At 42.2% G+C, this 22,904-nt stretch overlaps 2 protein-coding genes across 2 annotated transcripts in view; both read left to right on the forward strand.

Moving 5' to 3' along the window:
* The first annotated feature begins 441 nt into the window (after nt 1-441).
* LOC310771003 (uncharacterized protein) lies at nt 442-7,377 on the forward strand. Its single transcript, XM_083663690.1, has 10 exons — nt 442-602; nt 708-839; nt 924-1,082; nt 1,219-1,358; nt 1,548-1,659; nt 2,098-2,127; nt 2,676-2,856; nt 3,957-4,046; nt 4,826-4,887; nt 7,254-7,377. The coding sequence occupies exons 1-9, from the start codon at nt 513-515 to the stop codon at nt 4,837-4,839; spliced, it is 948 nt and encodes a 315-aa protein (XP_083519816.1). The 5' UTR covers nt 442-512; the 3' UTR covers nt 4,840-4,887; nt 7,254-7,377.
* A 670-nt stretch (nt 7,378-8,047) lies between these two features.
* LOC310771002 (uncharacterized protein) overlaps nt 8,048-22,904 on the forward strand; it is a 72,411-nt gene continuing 57,554 nt past the window's right edge. Inside the window, exons 1-4 of the mRNA XM_083663689.1 lie at nt 8,048-8,057; nt 11,756-11,867; nt 13,607-13,810; nt 14,499-14,653. Coding sequence (XP_083519815.1) covers nt 8,052-8,057; nt 11,756-11,867; nt 13,607-13,810; nt 14,499-14,653 — 477 coding nt within the window. The 5' untranslated portion in view covers nt 8,048-8,051. The remainder of the gene's footprint in view (nt 8,058-11,755; nt 11,868-13,606; nt 13,811-14,498; nt 14,654-22,904) is intronic.

A 22,904-nucleotide genomic window follows, 5' to 3' on the forward strand; every position in this document is an offset into this window, starting at 1 on the left:
CCTGGGCTCAGGTAAGCTATTTAATGCTCTTTCCACTGGGTGTCGTTAGGTGTTTGAACCCGGAAGGGCGAACGGTTTTTACCGCACTGCGTGCTCTCGTGCCGGTAATGTTTGTGCTACATTTGCTTTCTGTAGAAAAGAACTTTGCTGTATTCATATCGGTGAAATGGAATAAATGGATGGGTTCCGAACATCAAGGACAAGCCTTCTTCGTCGTTCTTATACAGCACTCAGTGCAATGTTATCGTATATATTAACATCAGCACAGCTAGCGAGTCAGCCACAACTCAACCCGGTAATTCAAGCACCTCGGTGGCTTACAGTATAGGGCTGTGAGCCTGCCTCAACACCCTGAAAGATTAATCATTTGTAAAATCCTTTTTGTTGCAGCAAGAATGCATGTTGTTGTTTGCACATTCTGTATGTGCGAATCAGAACATGCAACTCCTATCCGTTTGGGGTTGTGGCCAGCTTCACCCAGACGCCCACAAACAGCCATATCCTTGAGTCTGATGAGACTAATTTCTCTTCTCCAACTGGAATGTGGGGTCTCCATGAGGGGAATCATTTCAGCGATCCAGGAAGCCTTTCCTTCAACTCAGGTGGATCTTATGTTATGAATATGGAATTCCTTTTCTACCACATTAGCAGGGCTCACATTATTGGCATCTTATTAATCTTCAAATTCCTATTTTGTTGCGTTTTAGCTGCTTGAACTGTATAGCATTTTGGTGAAGGAATGCTATGAAGAGTTCAGGCACTGGCAGTTCCAGCAGATGGCCTGCTCTGTTTTGGCACCAAGACTGACTGATGGAGCCAGCTGTCCCATGTGTCCAAAGGTACAGTAATAATTGTTATGGCATGTCTGGATGTGCATTATTATTTCATGTGCGTATATTTAATCATTGCTTGTATTATATTAGGAAAATGGAACCCTCTGTGTGGCTGCCGACGCGCTGTTTGGACTTCCACGGAAAAAGTCGTCAGGGGAAAGTTTTGAGCCTCCAAAACATGAAGATAGATTTTTCCTCAATCAGAGTGAAGTGGACAGTTTTGTTGAACATGCAAACCCTCAACCAGAGGTAGGACTATAGTTTCATTTGAGAGAAGAATTCCACCTACATGTGATAGTTTTAAGAAAGCGATCTGCTTTGTTACTCATGTCAAATCAATGTAACATGCTTAGTGATGAAAGGATTCTGTCTTTTCCCCTCAAAGGGGGGGTGTCCTGGATTCCATGCTGGGAGTGCAATCCGGTCAAGAGTCAGGTTCAAAAAGCTGGATGAAACTGGCGTATTCGGGCTCACCTGCAGGCATGAGCATCCAGTCAAGTTTCTAAACTTGAAATCTGGAGAAAGGTATTTGATTTTTGCAAGAACTAATGCTAAATATATGCTTAAATACATCATTTATTTGATTTAAGTTAAGTTATCCTTTATTTATCCCCATGGGGAAATTCATCCTCTGCATTTGACCCATCCTCTACTAGGAACCTTCCTAGAACTAGGAGCAGTGTGAATCTAACTCTTTTTGCTTAATTTCTTCAGACTGTCAAATGCTGTCCTCTTGCTGAAGGAATTCAGTAGAGAGCAGGAGGAGCGCCAGCTGAAAATGGTTTTCATGTACGACATCGCGTGCAAACTCAAACCCCACCTACAGGTAACACTACATATTTAAGTTACGGTACTATTGCAGAGCAAATGTGAAAGGTTTTAAAATCATTGCATCTATATCTATCTATCTATATATCCATCTAATTTCTGCATCTCTGTCTGTCTCTATCTCTGTGTGTCTGTCTCGGTCTGTCTCTCTCCCTCTGTCTGTGTCTGTCTCTCTGTCTGCCTGCTTATCTGTAACTGACTGTCTGTCTGCCTCTGTCTGTCTGTGTCCTACTTCCGGATTTCCCCCTTGATTTGATGGAAGCAGGTAATAAAGCATTTTACCTGGAACCAAATGCAACCTTGTTTTTGTTACAGAGCTGGGGGATAAGTCAAAAATGTCTTTGCTGGGGTCAAGAGGGTGTGGGATCAGTCAATTGACTATGTGTAGTTATGAATTAAAGTTGTGTTTTCTTTACTTTTTCTGCCATTTCTTTAGCGCCACTATCCTGACCTGATGAACAACAAGGTCAGTGTTCCATTCTTATGGGCACAATCTTGCATGTCAGGTTAGGAACATTTTCTACCTGGATCAGAAAGTAGATGTTTGCTAGTTGAGCCTGATGCACAGTCTATTTTCCATAGACTGTGCTTTAATAAGTACAAAAAACTACCGCACTAGACTCGGGGTCCCCACGGGTCCTTAAAATCATTGAAATCTATGCCTTAAAAGTTTGTGGAAATAGACATTGAAGGTGCTTGAATTTAGGGTAGCATTGTGTCTCCACAGTACTTTTTTTTTGCTGTATTGCATAAGAGAAGGTAAGAGACCACAGCACAGTTGAGAAGTGTTCACACATTCAAGCCTCTCTCTTTTTAATTGTCTGTGAGCCTGCTAGTTCTCATCATAATTTCTTCATAGTTGTAACAGTAATTAACCTTGATCCATGTCTCTAACTATGCCGTGTTGGCTCCCTGAAATTTCCTGATCATGATCGGGCAAGTCGTTGAGGAGGACATGAATACACCAACTAAGCATGATTAATATTTTACAGATGTTTTATGTCGTGTTTACAGTTCCAGTTCAACACTCGATTCCACAAGGGAACAGGACTGGCTGATGGGGAGCAGAGTGAGCGCTTGTGGTCCTACCTGCGAAAATTTGGAAAAATCACAAAGGAGATGACCCCATCTCATCGCACAGACCTCCTTACAGATGCTCTCCTGCACTACTCTGCCAAAGTGCAACAGAAGCAAAGTGAGTTGTTTGTGTGTGTGTGTGTGTGTGTGTGTGTGTGTGTGTGTGTGTGTGTGTGTGTGTGTGTGTGTGTGTGTGATACACACTATAATTGCTTTGGACGGCTGGACTTGACAAAATAGGAATCTGCATATTAAAGCCTAGGGTGGGGTTGGTATTTTTGTTAAGGATGAGTTACTTCAGTATTTCAAGGTTAACATTGTTGATAAGGCAGTAGATGATATTTTTGCTTTAAGATTTGAACACCGAGTTTCACAATATTTTTTTGTTACTTTTTCATGCTACCTATCACCCGAAGGCGCTGCACGGGGAAGGGACTTGGGGGATCGGTGTAAAGTGCCTGACCATTTCCTAAATTTAAAGCCAATGCTCAAAGGTACCCTACAGTTCAGCCCCCAGTTGATCTAAATAAAAGTAGGCGACCTAGAGTCTTCCCTGATAACTTTCTTTCATCAGAGTTGTGTTGCACTGTTTTACTAGAAATTATCAGACATATGGGTTGTTGGGATAATCAGGAGGATGTGGATCTCTGCTACAGTTCACTGTGCAGTGTTCTCTATGCAGAGATAGATAGACACTCTTCCACTAAGACTTCTGGCTTACCTACAAGTCTAGGACATCAACTAAAAGGTAAAGCTTTTTGGAACTGTGAATTAAATCCATTATGGGCTGATGTAAGAACTACTGAAAATAAATTTCTAAAATGCCGAAAAAATGCCTCAGGGATGCATTTATAAGCAGTGTCAACACATCTCTGAAAAAAAGACTACGTTTCTTTAAGCAGAGATTCAACAGGGGCCAAGCGATGCATTTGGAACAGCTTCAGTGTAAAAATCCAAAATAAGTTAAATTACCGTAACCGTTTGGGCCCTAGGAAAGCTGTCGGAATACTTATGGGGATTTGGATAATGAGACTGAAAGTGTCCCGAAGATATGGGAAAGTGAATTTGCCAATAATTTCCCCCCTTGCTCTCAAGTACCCCCTGTAGTAGCTCTACATATGCGTACCCCGCTTTGGGAACCACTGCTCTACATAGAAAAGTCAATAATCCAGCCTCTGTCTTTGGTTAAATCTTAGCACTGTATTTCTCTTTTTGTAGTAACAGGCATTCCTCAGCGACTTCTGAAGGCCGAGAAAATAAAGGAGGAGTCAAAGAAAGAGTTGACAAACCTCATGAAGTCTTTGCCAGGTATTTAAACTATGTCTTCATTTTGTGTTAATTATTGTCATGCAATTATTATCTTCACACTGTACTTCTATGGGTGTCTTTTTACATGGCAATTCATTTTTGGTTTGATATACTGTATACTCCTGTACTCCGTAACATGTTCTCTCATTTACATTATGTCATTTAGCAAATGCTTTTATCCAAAGCGACTTACAATATCACATTCTGCTATGCAACACCATCTACAACAGTTCCACTTTTGAAGCAAGAAAGTAGCATTAGTAAGAGTAGCATTCGTTTTTCAGAGTTTTTTTCTTCAATTTTTTTGGGTGGGGGGGGGGGTAGATTAAGAGGGGTTAGTTACTTTACTTTTACTTTACTTTATTTATATTTGGCAGACGCCTTTATCCAAAGCGACATACAACCAGGTTAAAACAGTACAGCAATAACAAGAAAAAATTAATAAAAGTTTTAAACGAAAAAATGTATAAACGGCAATTAAATTAGAACATATTTACAGACAATAGACGTGCGGATGAGAAGAATAGGAGGATAGCAAGATAGAAGAGAGAAGAGATAAAAGTGCATAAGGATGAAAGTGCATAGGAGCTAGAGGGTTAACACAGTTGTAACACAGTTACAGTAAGCAGTGTTGGGCAGTTACTTTCAAAATGTAATAGACTACATATTACTAGTTACTTTCATTTGAAAGTAATAAGTTACTTTACAATATTACTTTCTGTGTAGAGTAACTTGTTACTTATTACACTACTTTTGCATTACTTTCACCAAAATAACAGCAGTAGCAGAATGACATCGCTGCCCCGGAACCATCCCGAAAAATAATTTCAACCGCCTTGAAGTCAGTGTAAACAATGCAAAATTCTAAATTTTATTCTTTTCCTTTGTTATTATCATCTATAGTGGTTTTTTGCATAAAAACACAGTTTGATTAGGAAATGATTGTATCTTTTTTTAAATATGTGCTTTGATTGAATCAAATGTAACTCAAATTGTAACTTGAGTTACTTGACAAAGTAACTGGTATAATACTACTGAAATCCTATAAGTAATAAGTTATATTACTGAGTTACTGCTAAAAGTAATATATTACATGTAATATGTTACTTTTGTAATGAGTTACCCCCAACACTGACAGTAAGTAATCCGATGGGACAAGGGATATTCTCTCTACTTGTATTTGGTTAGAAATCAACTTTCCCTGAGTGTTTCTTTTACTTACCCCTATAAAAAATGTTTTTGAGTTTCCTACAGTACTATGGGTGGGGGTTTGTTAACTCACTAACTTTTGCAATAGCGTGCTTGTTGAAACCTGTTTAGCCACGATGAAGTTACAGTTGCTTCCCTCAACATGCGCTAAGGGGACTTCTCTGTTTGAGCGAAAGGTGGGAGAGTCTTTTACTAGTACAGAGATGAATAGCTAATTGATGACCACTAGTAAAATAAGCTGTCATATAAACAAAGCCCTATAATATCAAGAAAGTGCCGTATACTGTATACTGTATATGCACCTACGGGCGAGTTGCGGTATTTACTGATGTGGCACTTTACTTCCCCAGGCAAGCCTATAGGCGTTGATTCCTGTATCAAATCTCCCATCAACAGTCCTGAAGATTATTGTGAATAAATATGTACATTTGCTCTAGATGCAGAAAAACCCTGGCTGTTGATACTGGCTCAGTATACATTATCCCGCTTAGAACACGGCCTACAACTAAATCATTCAATAATCTGACAAAAATAATTATTCAAATATTTTAATAGCGTTTTCAACACAAAGTGGTTTCATTCGTAATTGGCACACAAGACACCACAGCTGCAACTGGTTGGCCTAATTAGTAGGCTAGTGGTTGCTGACAAAAGGCTCTTATCAACTGATTAATACCAGGTGTGGCAGAGCAGCGGTCGGTCGTCGAGAAATAATGACCGGTGAATATTGTTGATTGACCAATCAGAATCGAGTATTCGAGAGAGCCGTGTTCTAATATGAATTAACTGCTTGCAAGGAGCACCTTCATAACCTCTTGAGTGTTCACTTACTCACTGACTAACAACATTTGGCATATTTAAAAGCACTGGATAACTAAATAATTCCAAATTCTGTTATATTTTCAGAACTAAGACAAATACTGTGATGATATTTTTGCTTTATCGACCCGTACTAGTATTAACACACTTTATCTAGAGTAAGACATAAGCCAGCTTATACCATGGTCTGGGTGAATACTCGATTCTGATTTGCTGTAGCGTGTCCATTATTTTGTTATAATGTAAACCTAGCTAAGTCCTGGCAAACGTCTGTTCACAATTCATATCCATGTGCCATGTCCTCAGCAGAGCCGTTTGAGCTCTATACCACCGTTCAGTGTTAATATGTCACTTTCATAAATTTAGAAGAAAAAAAAGGTCAAAGTAACCATTTGGGTTACCCTTGTGTGCTCAGTTGATCAAAATGACGGGCATTTACGGAGATCTGACGTTTACATTTGTCAGCTGACCGAAGCGCTCGAGCGCAACCATAACAACAACAAGGAAGCAGTCACCTGTCATAAACAAACGAAAATCTGAATTATCTTAGCCTAAAAGGCTGCATTCCACAGGATGCCGACTGCCCCTATGAACTTACTGATACTGTAGCCTATGAGCGATCAGCCACATGCTGCGGCCGTCTGAGTCTATTTCATCCTGTGAAAATCTTGAGCAGCCTAGGGGATTTTGTCTCCGGTTCTCAAAGTTATGACAACTAGATTTAGATTGCAAAATGCATGAAAATGAATGAATGAAATGAATGGACTTGTTTTGTTTCTTTGGTTAGTGACTATGGTATAAGCGGGTTAATGCACTTGGAGGTGTCCATTATCAGAAATTAATGGACTGCGCCTCTGCATTGTCCATTAATTTCTGAGAATGGACACTTCATCGCGCATGAACCCTTACATATGATCTATTACCTTGAATACAGTTCTATGGAGATTAAACATGTTTAATATCAGAGCCCCCATACACCGTGCAGTCATTGATACAGTAGGTAGGAGAACTCCTTGCGTCTCAATCCTTGTCTCAGCATCCGTATCCTTTTTCCATGGTTTTTCATTTAAAGTTTGCCTTTTTTTTTTTTATCTAATAATTGAACCATTGACCTCTAACCACCACTGTTGGAGAAACACTAAGCTAATCTATGTTTTGTTTTTACATGCTATTTTCAAGGTACCACTGTTGAAGACATCAGGAGTTGGGGGAAGGATCTGGAGGCTTCTCTGAAGAAGCAAGAGGTTTCCTTTTCCTGGGAGGAGACTTATGTCGAAAATCTCTACCAGTTTCAGAGGGGACAGTAAGTCAATGCTTTATTGGGTTATATAAAAATGTAATGTAATTTTTTTTTTTTTTTTTATATAACACATCGATGTTAACAACAACAATTTAGACTATTAAAAAAGTTTTTTCCGAAGACCCATTGCTTGAAGATTTTCTTGCCTCCTTGGTTTTGCAGTAAACCTATGCTATACCCCCCCCCACCCCTTTTTTACTTCTCTCTTTTCTTAGATGGCAACTTACAACATCTCAAGGAGGAGCTCAAGTTGTGGATTTGATCTCGAGAACGGAAAAGTAGGCGTCATAATGTCAAAACAAATTAAAGTAATCATTTTGCTGTGATTTTAGCAGCCAGGAATACCACTGCCCAGTTGGGTGTGGGGTAGATAGGTAGACAGGCATGGACATTTAAGAGTGTGCTATAAGAATGGCCTCTTGCATAAATGACTTCATGGAATCATTGTAACATGTCTTTCATATGTTGTGTCTGTGTGTGTGCGGGTGTGTATTAGGGCGCAGAGAAAGATCTGTGCTCTAGAAAAGAAGAACCACGTGGAGCAGAGGTGGTCGCTCACCTCCCCTCAGGCCAGGCGTTCCTCTTTTCAGCAATGGAGAAGCGAGCCATGGAGGTGTTAGACAACATCTTTAACCTCAATGTGGAGCGCAAGTTCATGTGTGGCCTGGTCAGGAAATATGCAGGTGAGATGATTAGTTATTAGTAGAGCGGATTAGCAGAATAATTGTGCACTTTTTGAGAAAAGCATGTACCGTAAATTCCGGACTATAAGACGCACCGGTGTATAAGCCGCGGGACCAAAATTGACTATTTTTTTCTTCTATAAGCCGCACCGGTCTATAAGCCGCGGGTGTTTTGATGTTTAATTACCATATGAAAGGGTTCGTGCACAGAGAGGAATGTCGGGAAAGCGATGGCTGTTTGGGGAAGCTCCCATTTATTAACATTTCAACAAAACAAAACAAAAGTCAGGTCACTAATCCCCAGACAAAATCACACAACAATAGGCTATATGTGCAGCAAACCTGTAACCAGAGAAGTCAAGTCACTAATGCTCGTCTTCCTCTTCTTCCTGCGTACTGAAACCACCAAAGTCCTCATCTTCAGTGTCGGAAACGAACAGGTTCAGGGTGGCTTCGTCAACCACTCTCCTCTCTCCTTCATTGTCACTCAAAACCAACGAACTCCTCTTCATCTATAGCTGTGTTTCCATTACAGTTTTTCGCAAAAGAATTGCGATATTTCTACAACTTCGACAATGTACAATTGCGACTTGTAGGCGTTTCCATTGAAGTTGCGTTTGAGTGATTCCCCGTTGCAGCAGCTGCCACAGTGATTACGCACGGGGATCTGCCCCATATCCCGTCCCCTGCATGCTCAAATCCAACCAATGGTCAATGGAAATCCCAACATGAAGTTACAATGCATATAAACGAGCCTGATTATCAATTCAAAAGAAAATGAGTCGCAAAATGTTGCTGGCTGCGTGAATGCAGTCAGCGCGACAGGCAGAGGAAAAAAGGTAGCCTAATAGCCTACAACTGGTCCGATTTAGAGATGGAGGGGGGAAAAGGCTGATTTGGTTCTATAATTGCACCTGAAACGTGTGCAATGTATTAGCCTACTCACAGTCACTGTATTCACTTCAGACAGCACCACCGCACCAGTGTGTGCTTTTCATCCTCTCATCTCGCCGCTGTGCCAAATGCGCGCACACAGGCAGCCTGCTGTCACCATGGACCGATTTCTGCCAAACATTATCTAATTTGCCCGGCTACGCTTTTGCACAACACTCGTCTTTCTGCTAGGTAGCGTTGCTTCAAAGTTTTCCACTTGCTGCGGAGGTTTTGACACGGCTATCGAACCTTACTTACCAAACTTATTTTCCGCTCCTTTTCCAAGGGATAATATGGGTCACATGACGTGCAAATGCGAAAAATGTGTTTCCATTACACTTTTGCGATAAACTGCTATATCGACACGTCTGAAAAACCACCTCATGATCATCTACTGCTCGTTCTCATGCTGTCGAGAACGAGCAAAGCTTTTTTTTGGTGAAAGAATCCTCCAGGGCGCTTCTTGTTAACAGTCCGAGTGAGTGGCAGGTCGAACGTCAAAGGCACTTCATCCATATTTATGATCTGCTCCGGTTCGATGGAATATTCCTTGATCTTCCTTTGTGTGAATTCCCCGAAGTTTGTGATTTTCTCCTGGTAGTCGGGGGAGGGAGTTGATGGGCTTGTGGCCGTTTGCTTACCGTAATTACCATATGTAAGTGGTCACGCACAGAGGGTATTGTCGGGAAAGAGATGGCTGTTTGAGGAAGCTCCCATTTACCGTATTACCGTAACATTTCAACAAAACAACATAACACAACACCACCGTTGTTTATTTTTACAGTGCACACAGTGTCCGCGGTGTGGTGAAAAGAGGGCAAGAGAGGAAATTAAAACAGAAGTGGATTTATAGTTAGAAAGAGTGCTAAAAAAGAGAGTTTTTTTTTTTTTTTTTTTTTTTTCTGAAAAAATCCATAGATAAGACGCACCGTTATATAAGCCGCAGGGGCCAAAAAACGGGAAAAAAGCCGCGGCTTATAGTCCGGAATTTACGGTAATTCCTCACATAGTGAGTGAATACCACAAGGATTATTTTCAGATGTGGAGGGAAGTCTGATTTGACCTCAACTCCAAGATGGCCACCATTTTCTGGTGTAAAATGTACAAATCTGCTTATAACAATTGTACATTTTTTGAGAAAAGCACGAACTCTCTCACAAAGTGAATGAACACTAAGGTTTATTTTCAGATGTGGAAGGAAGTCAGATTTGACCTCAAATCCAAGTTGGCTGCCATTTCCCCAAGATTAATGTACAAATGTGCTTATAACAATTGTGCACTTCTTCAAAGAAGCATGACATTTCTCACATACTAAGTGACCATAAGGGTCAGTAAGATGGAGGGAAGTAAGATTTGACCAAAAAAAAACAAGATGGCTACCATTTTCCCAAATCTAATGTAAATTGGGAAAATGGCGTCCATCTGGGATTTGAGGTCAAATCTGACTTCCCTCCATATCTGTCAATAAACCTTATGGTATTCACTCACTATGTGGGACAGTTCATGCTTCTTTGAAGAAGTGCACACTTGCACATTTGTACATAAGACTTGGGGAAATGCCAGCCATCTTGGATTTGAGGTCAAATCTGACTTCCCTCCACATCAGAAAATAGTCCTTATGGTATTCCAAAAGTGCACAATTCTCTTATTTTTGGGTGCTAATCCGCTATACTATATGCTCTTGTGACACGGATAAATGCTCGGGGAAGGGGGGGGGGGGGGGGGGGGGATAATGAAAAGAAAATAAATAGTTATACTACAGGGGCCACATTACAGAAACTCCCTATCTTATGTCTTAAGTTAGGATAGGACTAGTTTAAGGTAGGATTTTTTCTGATTTGGTATTACAGAAGCAAATCCTAACTAACTTTAGGAATCCTATCTTATCTTGCTAAATCCTATCTTATGTCTTGTTAGGAAATCCTAAATACTCATCCAGCATCGGTTATCAACTTTTCTGTCTGTTACCCTAGCAACCACTAGCAACAGACACCTCCTCCTTTCTCAACTCGCGGGGGAAGTAGGAGCGCTAGTAGGCTAACGATGTGTGTTGTTGTTCCTCCCCCCTTGGAAACTGTATGTACCGAGGAGCCAAATTGCTGATGGCTGTTGCTACCTCAGTTAAATTACGTGACATAGCAGGTTGAGATATTTTGGATATGTCGGCCACTTCAGTTTGAAAATCTCCCTTCGCAAAAAAAAGTGCAAGAGCCCCGTGTCGCCTAGTCGGTCTCTCCAACACAGGTCTCAGCTCCTCGGCTAGCTGCAGTATCATGTCATCTAACTAGATGTTCTAGAAATTAATGTACCAGTCCAGTCCACTAGCCCCCAATTAAGTTATATATGGCTTTGAGCCGCTCTTGTTTTATATCTTCTTATTATTAAAGCCTTACCACAGCAGTACAACAGACCCTTTTGCACAGATTTTTTACTTATTTCCCATACTCTGTTTTTGTAAATGTATCCCCTTTCATTTGCTTTTAATAGACACTATTATGTGTGGATCTATTTTTTTTATATACATCAAATGCACAACCTGTTAATCTGCAGATGTGTATTTTTCTTGTATGCAGGTATTTTTAATCTGTTCAAGTTAACCATGCTCTGACTTTTTTCTCTCTCAGGTTGAGGCTATTATGTTTTTAATAATACAACAAATTAGACAATATTTTTCCAGTTTTTTGTGTGGCTTTGGCTTTGAACCACCGACCGTAAATATGGATAGTGATTCTGGTAACATCCTGACCTTTGACCTTTGCCTCCAGATGTTTTTGGTGGGACTGACCGGCGGTATCGCCTCAGGGAAGAGCACAGTGTCTTCAATGCTGCGGGAGCTCGGATGCCCCATCATTGATGCTGATGTGGTGGCCAGGAAAGGTAGGCCACTCCCTCTCTCTCTGCTGGTCCTTTAGGCCATGCCCTCTCTCTCTGCCGGTCCTTTCCAGTGCAACCTCTTCCGGTTCACAGAATGAATATACTGTATAGAGATACTGTAGAGAATTAGTGTTGTCACGGTACCAATAATTCAGTAGTCGGTACCGGTACTAGTGAATTTCCACGGTACTCGGTACCAATTTCGGTACCACGGTAAAAAAAACAGACTGATATTTCTTCAACATATTCTCTTTTATTAAAGTATGCAACCATTTCCAATGAACAAATGGCATGTAGCCTTCAACTTTAAAACAAAACAATGTGCTTCTGCTTACTTCTTATATTCAACTCTGTATGGCAGTGAGAGCAGACAGTGCAACACCAGTGGCATGTAGCCCTCAAGTATTGTTTATTGAATTAAAAAAACAAAACGATACGCTCGGTACCATGCAAAAACAGGTACCGAAGTACCGAAAACAATGTAGTACTGACTAAAGGTGCTCTTATACTCGAGCAAAGCTCCGTGGGGTGGGGCCCTGCGAGTCTCCGTGCAGACCTCGCGCTGGGGCAGATGCCATTATACTCAGAAAGTGATCAGCATGTATTGTACAATGGTGAGAACAGCCCGTGAAAAGTCGCAATGAAACGCTATTATGTGCAGTACTGAGTGCGCTTTCACTCTCAAACGACCGCACATCAGCACATGAAGGAATCAAATCACCAAACTTGTTTTTACTGAAAGCCGTTTTACTTCTCAGCCCTGATAGCCTACTCTGTGCTGCTTTTAATCTCTCTCAATAATGCTCTCAACACAACACATTTACTTGGTGAAATTACTAAAAACGAACAGTTGCAAATCAAAGTTTATAGCCTACCACATGGGTCAAGAAATGTGGCGAAAACACAGCTCAGTGTTCAGGGTTCAGTGGCTTGAAAGCGGACATGTTTGGAGAGAAGCCGTGCGCTGCTCGCGCTGTTAGAAAAAAAATCAGGCACAAGGCGAGCGCCAGACGGAGCTAGCAAATAACCACGCCCAACAAATTTACGTCATTTGACGCGCCCGGCCCTCGCTCCACCCCCGCGCCCTTCATGGCAGGGTGAGCATAATTCAGCCTTTAGTACCGAAGTACCGAAAACCGTGACAACACTAATAGAGAATATATATAATATAGGGATAAAATAGGGATGTAACGATAACCGGTTTTAATGATAACCATGATAAAATTCCTTATGATACCGTACCGTTTCAAATTTTCATTATCGTTAAAACCGTGGTACCGTGATTACAGTGTGTTGAAAAACATGGTAAATACTGTCCATTATCAACCAAAGTTGGCAACCTTCTCCCAGATGCAAATGTGCAGCCTTGGAGAAATGATTTCAGTGAGTTTATCACTCCTTTTTGGGTCTGAGTTTTCAATATAAAACGTCGTAAAATGATTTCAGTGAGTCTCGATAATGACGATAACCGTGATAATTTTGGTCACGATAATCGTGATGTGAAATTTTCATACCGTTACATCTCTAGTGTGCAATACAACATAACAGCAAAAAGACATAGGACAATTGGGCAGTGTTAAAACTAGACATTAGGTGATTAAGAAGACAAGACAGTACAACAGTACAGCAGTTTACCTTGAGTTGGGAGGTTGGGTTTAGTTAGTGTGTAATTATGTGACATGTATGATGTCAAGTGGCATTTGTTAAGCACCAACTTCTCACTGCCTGTGCCTCGGTAACAGTGGTGGAGCCCCACAGTGCTGCCTACTGCCGCATCGTCGACCACTTCGGCCCAGAGATCCTGCTGGAGAGCGGGGAGATCGACAGGCAGAAGCTGGGGCAGCTCATCTTCGCCAGTGAGGAAAAGAGGAAGCTGCTGAACTCCATCACTCACCCAGAGATCCACAAAGCCATGCTCAAAGAGATCCTCCTCTACTTCCTCAGAGGTGAGGGAGGAATCAGGCTTACATGGCTCAGTTACAGGTTGACTTGGGGGGGATTAGCTCACTGTGAGGCAGCACTGGCCATCAGATTTGAGGCTGTTCTTCACAAAGCTTCCTAAGTAGGGATGGGGCCGATCCAATATCGATACCAACATAATTCACGGATCGGAATTGGATTGGAATTTTTGTTTTGTTGTTTTTTGCAATTCCAGCGCGGGGGCGCTGGCCGTAATTTGCCCATGTATAATGGTATCCTTCTTTGCCTTGTATATTTTCTTAATTTTGTCTGCTTTTTGCAAGGTATATTTAAAAAAAAAAATCTTTTAATTGGCCAAATCTTTGCCTATGCTGTATATTCAAGAAGAATAACGGTATCGGAATAATATCGGTATCGGCAGATATCCAAATTCAGGTATCGGAATCGAATCGGAAGTGAAAAATGTGGATCGGTGCATCCCTACTGAATACACTTTTATTTTGCCTCACAGTCAAAAGCAAACTTCTTGGAACAGTGAGATAAACCATGAGAACAGTGAGAGAGAGAGAGAGAAAAAAGTAGAGAAGACCAGCTTCAGCTCAGTCCCAGTCCTTGTGCTTTAGGCTGTTGATTATATGTCTTTGGAGTATTATATTGCCTTGTGTGGTGGGAACATTCACCAGCTTGACTGTGAATGTTTCTGTTCCCCTCCAGGCCACAGTGGGGTGCTGTGTGACGGGCAGCAGCAGAGCATCACCTCTCCAGAGCAGCCGCTGAACCTGCCGCCACCTGGGCCTCCGACCCACGACGACAAACAGACAGTCCGACACGTACTGCTGTGTCTGCTGCTATTTGTCAGCCTGCTAGCGGTGCGGATACAATACTGTTATTAATGTTCAAGAGTGTGTGTGTGTGTTTGAGAGAGAGAGAGAGAGAGAGAGAGAGAGAGAGAGAGAGAGAGAGAGAGAGAGACAGAGTTAGAGAGAGAGAGAGACAGAGTAAGAGAGACTGTTTATGTTTAACTGTTTATGTAAGACAGAGTTCAAGTACCAAAAGCAGTGAGTGAAAAGGTAATCCGGCTAAATCAGATGTAGACACAATCCAGATATCAGACGCATGTGAATGATCCTGGCAGGTGTACAGAAGGACAGCATGTCACATCCAAATGTGCTGCTCACTTGTTTCAGCTCCCACAGGTTGCCAAGTTACTGGCAGGGGGGGGGGGGGGGGGGGATTTCAGGCACTAATGCAGGGTCTAAAATTAATTGCTAATTAATGTTAATCGATAAGCTTCACACTGGATGATATTAGGGGTGCACCGATCGATCGGCAAGCAATCTGTATCGGCCGATTTTGACCTCAAATATGCGATCAAATAATCAACCTAAAATAACCTTTCCAAACTTTCTTTGAGGAGTTTATATATCGGTGATCGGTAATCGGTGATCGGTCGATGATCGGTTGGGCAGATATTTCCCATAGGCGATCGGTGACAAAAAACGTGATCGGTGCACCCCTAGATGATATCATTTGAATCATGGTCGTTGTAGTTCATATAACACTTTCATTAAAGCTATAGTGCGTCACTTTTGTAGTGCAGAACCTTTGTCTCCCCGTTCTGGCAGCGAATGTGCCATTTGCACAGTACGTGACTCCATATGGTGATGTATTCTGAGTGAAACAGGATATACACAGTAGAGTGTGGAGGAGTGTGGGATATACACAGTAGAGTGTGGAGGAGTGTGATTTGACCGTTGAAAAATGGGCGTGTCTGCGGTAAGGGACTGGGTGCTGCCCTGCCCGAGCCTCTGAGGAGAGGGAGACAGCAGTCCGCTGATGTGTTCTATCAGACAAATCTGAAACCTACCGCTCACATTTCATAGAGAGGCAAAGTGGAACGTCACTTCCTGCTTCAGCACTGTACCAGAGATTTTCATCCACCATTTATTTTCCCATAGACATTTCGTAAAAATGCTTATAAAATAGTTTTACTTTGTCGAACCAAACGGTTCAGCTAACGCTATAATCGGGAGAGACCATAGACCATTTCACTCGGACCAAAAAAAACATCGAAAAAATATTTTCTTTAAACCCGCTTTTTTTTTACGCTTTGGTCCCAGTGAAATGTTATGCGATCTCTCCTGTCTCTAAATATATCTGTACCGTTTGGTTTGAACCAGAGCCATGTAGATAGAAGAGTCCCGACATCTCCATTCACTCCAATGGACCAGTTTTTTACTCTGAAGAGTTCCAGGAAGTAAGGTCCTGGATTAAGCAGCACTGTCGAGTTGCAGCAAAATAGACAGTTTGTGTTGTAGCTACTCAGAAAGGGTTTTCCCCCCTTGAATCAAATTGTACATTATCAGCTTTATTTTAGCAGCATGCAAAAGTAGCGTAAGACCCATTCCTGGCTGTTCATTGGCTAATGAGTCTCGCATTTTGGTCCTCCGCTGATGCCACTCTCTCTCTAGAGGACACTAGTTTGAACCAGTAAAACTATTTTTATACGCATTTTACGAAATGTGTATGGGAAAGTGAATGGCAGATGAAAATCTCTGGTACAGTGCTGAAGCAGGAAGTAGGCGGTCACTTTGCCTCTCTATAACGGTCTATGTACAAACACAATATAATGTTAATACAGCCCCTTGGACTGCGTACTCCCTGGCTGCTTCACTGCACTGAGCTGCAGAGGACTGGGTGGTTGGCTGCCTCCAGGCGGAGAGAGCAGGCACTGGTCTTGAAGCGGGCCACGAACTGCGGTAAATGGCGATATTCCTGGAATGCGAGTTAATGAGCCAATCACATGTCCCTCATCTACATGAAATGAGGACATTGCTTGGAATTTTCTTCTAGCCATGAAGATTGATTGACAGCTGTCATGTCATGATATTATTGGTTGAAATTGCATTGAAATTTGATAGTACTAGCTGTCGCTGACGTATGCACATGTAGATTTGGTTATAAGTGAAGACAAAGCCTAGCCGTAGCCTACTGTCATGGCTGTAAAACAGTGGATGAATTGTTTTAGAGCGTCACACAACACAACCTCCAGGAAATGACTTGTTTCAGTATCAGAATTTGATCAATTTGCTCCGATAACATTTGGAAAGTCTAGAAGAGCCGCACATGATTTCATTATTTATACTCATTCAAGTTAGCAGATGGCTAACTGGAAGTTAGAAGCTCTGATCTCAGCAGGAATAACAGAGAAAGTTACTTACAGTATGAACTTTATATGGGAAACACTGCAACATGTATGGATTTCTGAATGTCTCTCTCTCTCTCTCTCTCTCTCTCTCCCCCTCCCTCCCTCTGTCTATAGAATCTGTCCAGTTGTTTGTGGTGGTTGTTCAACAGAGATCCAGGAAGACTTTATCTAGAACTACAGTTCTTCTGTGCTGTGGCCAACTATGGACAGGTACCTGCGTGCGTGCACGCGCATTGTGTATGTGTGACATGTTTACTGTTGCCTTGTATATTTTAAAAATCTATGTTGTTACATCTCACGATGCATTTTAATAATCTGTTAATAAGCCATAGGCCAGGGTTCAACCAGTGGCCTCATTTTGGAAAATAAATCATACAGGAATCTTTTATTTTTTGTGTATCAGTGTTCTGGGGGAAACTAATACTACAGTAGTAAGTCACAAACCTACAATGTTTACTTTGCCTACTGCAACAAACAGAGGTGTAAATGTGGTGGTTAAGAAAGATGATGTCTGAATAGAGCCCATAATGTGTTGTCCACATGTCTGAAACACACATTTTTATTTTTAGTCTACTTCACACTTCACAGACTGTGCAATTAAGTAATGTGATATGAATAGGCACATAACTGCTAGCCCCCTTGGAGCCTCCTTTTGTACCCCTCTCCTGCTCTTCCCCCTTCCTCTGCTTACTAGCCTTTGCTCTCTTCCTCACTAGTATGGGGCAGGATGCTGTAAGAGTGAACTCTTCCCTCTGCACACAGGTCCCAGAGCTGGCCAAGTGTTCAGTGCTGATGAGGGAGCGCAGCCGAGTGGAGGAGACGATCCAGGCCATGCAACGAGCCGGTGCAGGCAGTCTGCAGGTGACTGAATGGACTGTGTGTGCTGAGAAGAAATGAACGGTCCTCAGGGCATGCTGTTATTGTTCAGAGCTGTTTCACAAGTCTCACAAGTCTCTGTCAGAGCTTTTGAGTCTTCACTTGAGAAGTTCATCCAAGTCCAAGCTTTCACTGAGGCTCAAACCCAAAACCTCCAAATTGAGGTCTGGCCATTGGTTTACTATGGGTACACCCTTGTGTACTCAGATGTCAAATATGGTCTGACAGAGAAGTCTGGAAATTTTAGTCTGGAAAAGAATGGCATTTTGAAATGGAAAATGTGTAGGAACCCTGACTATATGGTTTGGACCAAACAAAACTAACTTGTGTGTGTGCTGACTGAGTAGTGTAGTACAGTGAGTCAGACTATTCTCCTCTAAATAGTCCTATTTCCTCAGGTAATCTCTGACTTCGACATGACCCTCACCAGATTTGCCCACAATGGGAAGAGAGCCACCACCCACAGTAAGCACACAGGCTTATTGTCATCAGAAGCATCTTGTCCAAACTGTTTGGTGATGACAAGTTTGAAACTGCTTCAAACCTTTTTTCCTTGTATTTTTCCAGACATCCTGGATAACCGGTTGTTGATTAATGAAGACTGCACTAGAAAGGTAAGGAAGCATTCATTATTATACACAATTTAAAAAATAATAGGTCTATTTTACACTTCCTCCGTAGTACCTCTGGTTGTTTGATTGGTTGTTGTGCTATATCCGCTGGGCCCTATCGTCGTACAGGTGCTATCGCACTGGTTTGCGCGCCTCTTAATCTTATGCTATCTTCCCTGCATCTTATGCTATCGTCTGCCTCACGCAAGTGTCATTTTGCACTTTGGCCACAATACCATCCAGTTTTGCGCCGGGATCTGAGCGCAGACACAGGTGTGCTTTTGCCACAATAGGATTCCCTGTGTTTGACTCTCATCCTGCACCTACATGTATGACTGTTAAGTCTGTGCAGAAACCTTTCAATTAATATTAGAGACACCCCACTCCAGGCTCCGCCAATAGAGTACCGCAGGGATGACGTATTTGTGTAGGCTTAACCAGAAATCGCCGCCATTTTGGTTCATCAGGGGAAAGGTCTATGGGGTTTTAGAATGGGGATTTCACTTAAATGCATAAAAAAAGTTTATGGGAAGTTGGGAACGTGAATTTGGGTTCAGCAGGATAATCTTCAAACAATCACTTTTATGCCTTGTGAAGCGTTTTCTAAATAAGGTGTTTAAAAAAATTAATTTACTTTCCAAAAGTCATAAAAGTTATTAACATTTGTGAAGATTATCCTGCTGAACCCAGATTTGCGTTCCTATAAACCTTTGTTAACCACAGACTTTATGCATTTAAGTGAAATCCCCATTCTAAAACCCCATTCACTTTTCCTCTTACAAACCCTCTCTATTGTAAGAAATTGAACTCTTCTGGTCTCCTAAATGGGCGTGGTTCTCGGCTTGCGATTGGCTGTCTGTCAATTATTGGCTGACCAGTCTCCTAAGGGGGCGTGACAGTGGCGAAACCTCCATGGCACAAATACAGGAAGTGACTGCAAGTTGGGGTGTCTCTATGTTATGGTATGTGTGTTGCGGTGTCTCTATGTTATGGTATGTGTGTTGGGGTGTCTCTATGTTATGGTATGTGTGTCTGCTCCTTCTACGTTGCAGATGAAGGAGCTGCTGAACACCTACTATCCTATAGAGATTGATGCTAGCCGGACTGCTGAGGAGAAGCTGCCACTCATGGTGGAATGGTAAGGATTCGAGACAGACCAATAGAAATAAGGGACTGTCTGATATTTACGTGGGGTGGGGTAAAATATGATATATATATTTTTTAAATCCACTGCCCTCCCTGACATTTAGATTATTTTCTCTCTGCCCTCCCCCACCCAGTCCAGCCTTTTATCATTTTATACACAACTTAGTTTGTTTGAAATAAAACAGCAACTTTTTATCACACGACCGTCATATCTGGTGAGATATTGAGAGCCTGATTTAAATTGTATTCCTATATGCGCAGCAGCAAGGGCAGCAACGTTTCATGTGATTTGAGTTGTTATAGAAAATATAGCCTATATGCACGGCAGATATTGATTTGGTTCCTGTTACAATTGTGATTTAATGAGACGTGCGGCGGGTCTGCGCATGGACAGATATCACTGATCATAGTATAGTGCCATTTTAATGCATTTAATGTCAATCAAAAGATACAGGTGAAATAGGCTATAGCTGATATTGATCGATTGTTGAAGTTTTTCTTTACTCTGTAGGCTACTCCTCCATTACGTGACTGCAAGCCTTCTATTTAACCTACACAAAATTATGAGAACAATATTCTTCAAAGGCGCAGCACAGAAAGGAATGTGTATGTGCAGGTGCGCCCGTCACCAGTGGGCTAATGTTTTCATTTTCTTATCATCATATAATTTGGTTGTGTGGTCAGTTATAGTTGACTAATGAGCAGAGATGGGAAGTCATCAGAAACCACTGAGATTTGATGTGCTTCTCCAGCACACCGGACCTTTTGGACAATGATGGTGTCAGCTTCCTCCTGCTGAGTTTGTAGATCATATCGGCTCCTTCTTTCTTCCAACCTGATCTCAATGGGGCATGGCTCCTCCCCTGTCACATGGCTCCTCCCCTGTCACCACCAACTTGTAGATGGAAAAGCCGATCTTGGGTCAGCTCACATAAGAGCTAAGGGATGGTGTTTCTAGCTGAGCTCTGTCTCTGTGACATCTCAGGTGATGGACTTGATACTGTAATCATAGCACATGTCTAAGATGAGGTAGACGTCACTGTCTGATAGATATAAAGTCAGCCGTGTCATAACATTTTTGATGAAATCAGCATCAGCTGGCCAGTGGATGGTCCAAAGAAGGGCTGATCCATCAATGACAGTGACATCTGCAACACTGGCATTCCTCCTGGAGATTTTGACTTGGAGTGACTTCTTCAGTGTAGACTTGGATTTACAAATTCACATTCCGTCCTCGGTAAACATGGCAGTTGGGACTGGTGCCAGCTCATAGGCGAGGACATCCTTCATGTCAACTTCATGGTCACTAGACAACAGTGTGATTACCCTTGAATCGATGGCATTTAGGTCATAAATTGTGGAGATGCCAACTTGGATTGATTTGGTTGTTGTCATTGTCTTCACTTTGTTTGAGATGGTGAGACTTTGTTTGAGATGGTGTTGTAAGATCCCTCTGACCAGGTCTTCTCAACATCTTCTAACATTGCCTCCTAACATTGGGGACGGCTTTAGCTCAGGAGGTAGAGCGGGTCGGCCAATGACGCAAGGGTTGGCGGTTCGATCCCCGCTCCCTCCCAGCTGCTGTCGTTGTGTCCTTGGGCAAGACACTTAACCCCAAATTGCTCCCGATGGTGTGTAGGCACCCTGCGTGGCAGCCTGCCGCCATTGGTGTATGAATGGGTGAATGTAGACTATCTACTCATTGTAAAGCGCTTTGGATAAAAGCGCTATATAAATGCAGACCATCCTCAATCTTTATGGCACTGTCTACAATAGACAGTTGGTAGGGTGATCTTGATGTTCATGATGCTTTCCCCTGGGTGTTCATTGGGATCCAATGGATGGAGGCAGGTTTCCAGTTTCTGACAAAGTCCTTGACTTTGGCATGTGCTTAACCCATGGCTTTAGCCTCCACCTTGTGATAGAGATGAACCTATCTGTCTTATCCTCTTCTATCTCCTTCATGTCTGACACAATCTTGCAGCATATGTGGTGGCTCAGGGCCCATATCTTCAGTGCCTATGGCTTCACGGTAATCCAATGATCCCTCCATCACTGTGGCCGTACCTCATGAAAGTGGACTCTATGAACTGGTTGCTCCACAGGCCATTCCATATTCCACTAATGTGTCGCATCACATGCTGCTCCTGGAGAAAATTGCTTTGTGGAGAAAGCTTCTCCATGGAATGAAGATACTGTAGTATGGCCATACCTGATATGGTTGACATGGCCAGCTGCAAAGTAGTAGGTAAGCATCTTCTGGAATGTGGTCAGATGGAGAAGCCAGTCACCCTCACGTTCAGCCCAGATGTATGACATCATCAGCATCATTGGTTTCACCAAGACCTAAACCCAAAGTCTGGCTGTTCTGGTCTGACTCATAATCTGATCCAAGGCTGCTTTCTGGAAATTTCTTACCGGAACTCCAGAGAGCCCACTATCAGCCATCAGTGAACATATAGCCCCAACAAAACTCATCAATGTGTGCATACTCCCAAGTAGGGATGTAACGATAACCGGTTTAATGATAACCGTGATACAATTCCTTACAATAACTGTACCGTTTAAAATTTTCATTATCATTAAAACTGTGGTACCGTGATTACCGTGGTACCGTGATTACAGTGCTTTGAAAAACATGGTAAATACTGTCCATCATCAACCAAAGTTGGCAACAGTCTCCCAGATGCAAACGTGCAGCCTTTGAGAAATGATTTCAGTGAGTGTATCAATCCTTTTTGGATCTGAGTTTTCAGTATAAAATGTTGTAAAATGATTTCAGTGAGTCTCTCAGTACTTTTTGAACATTTTCAGCATTTTCTTTATGAATACAGTGATAATACAATAATCGTGATAATTTTAGTCACGATAATCATGATGTGAAATTTTCATACCGTTATATCTCTCCCCCCAAGACGTTTTAAGCGGCACAGCTGCATCTATAAGTGACGTGTGTCTGTTTGAGGCGAGATGTGTGTGAGGCGAGATGCAGTGTCCCAGCCATTGGGGTGGCCCAAGTGGGGCACAGACTCAAGAAAGGGTAGCACTGATTGTGGCATTTAGGAAGGATGTAGAAAGTTTTCCCTCACCAAAATTTAGCCTAACTTCACTCTAGCTTAAAAATAAGCCCACTACAGCCTCTGAAAGACAGTATTGTTGGCCACAGATGCCAGCATCCTCAGGATTTTGGGGTGGCCAATTAGATTTCAGGGGTGGCCAGTGCCACCCCTGGCCACTCCCTAGAAACTCCCCTGCCGAGATGTGCACACAGGATTTGAG

The sequence above is a fragment of the Poromitra crassiceps genome (genome assembly GCF_964638095.1).
Source record: "Poromitra crassiceps genome assembly, contig: HAP1_SCAFFOLD_297, whole genome shotgun sequence".
NCBI lineage: Eukaryota > Metazoa > Chordata > Actinopteri > Beryciformes > Melamphaidae > Poromitra > Poromitra crassiceps.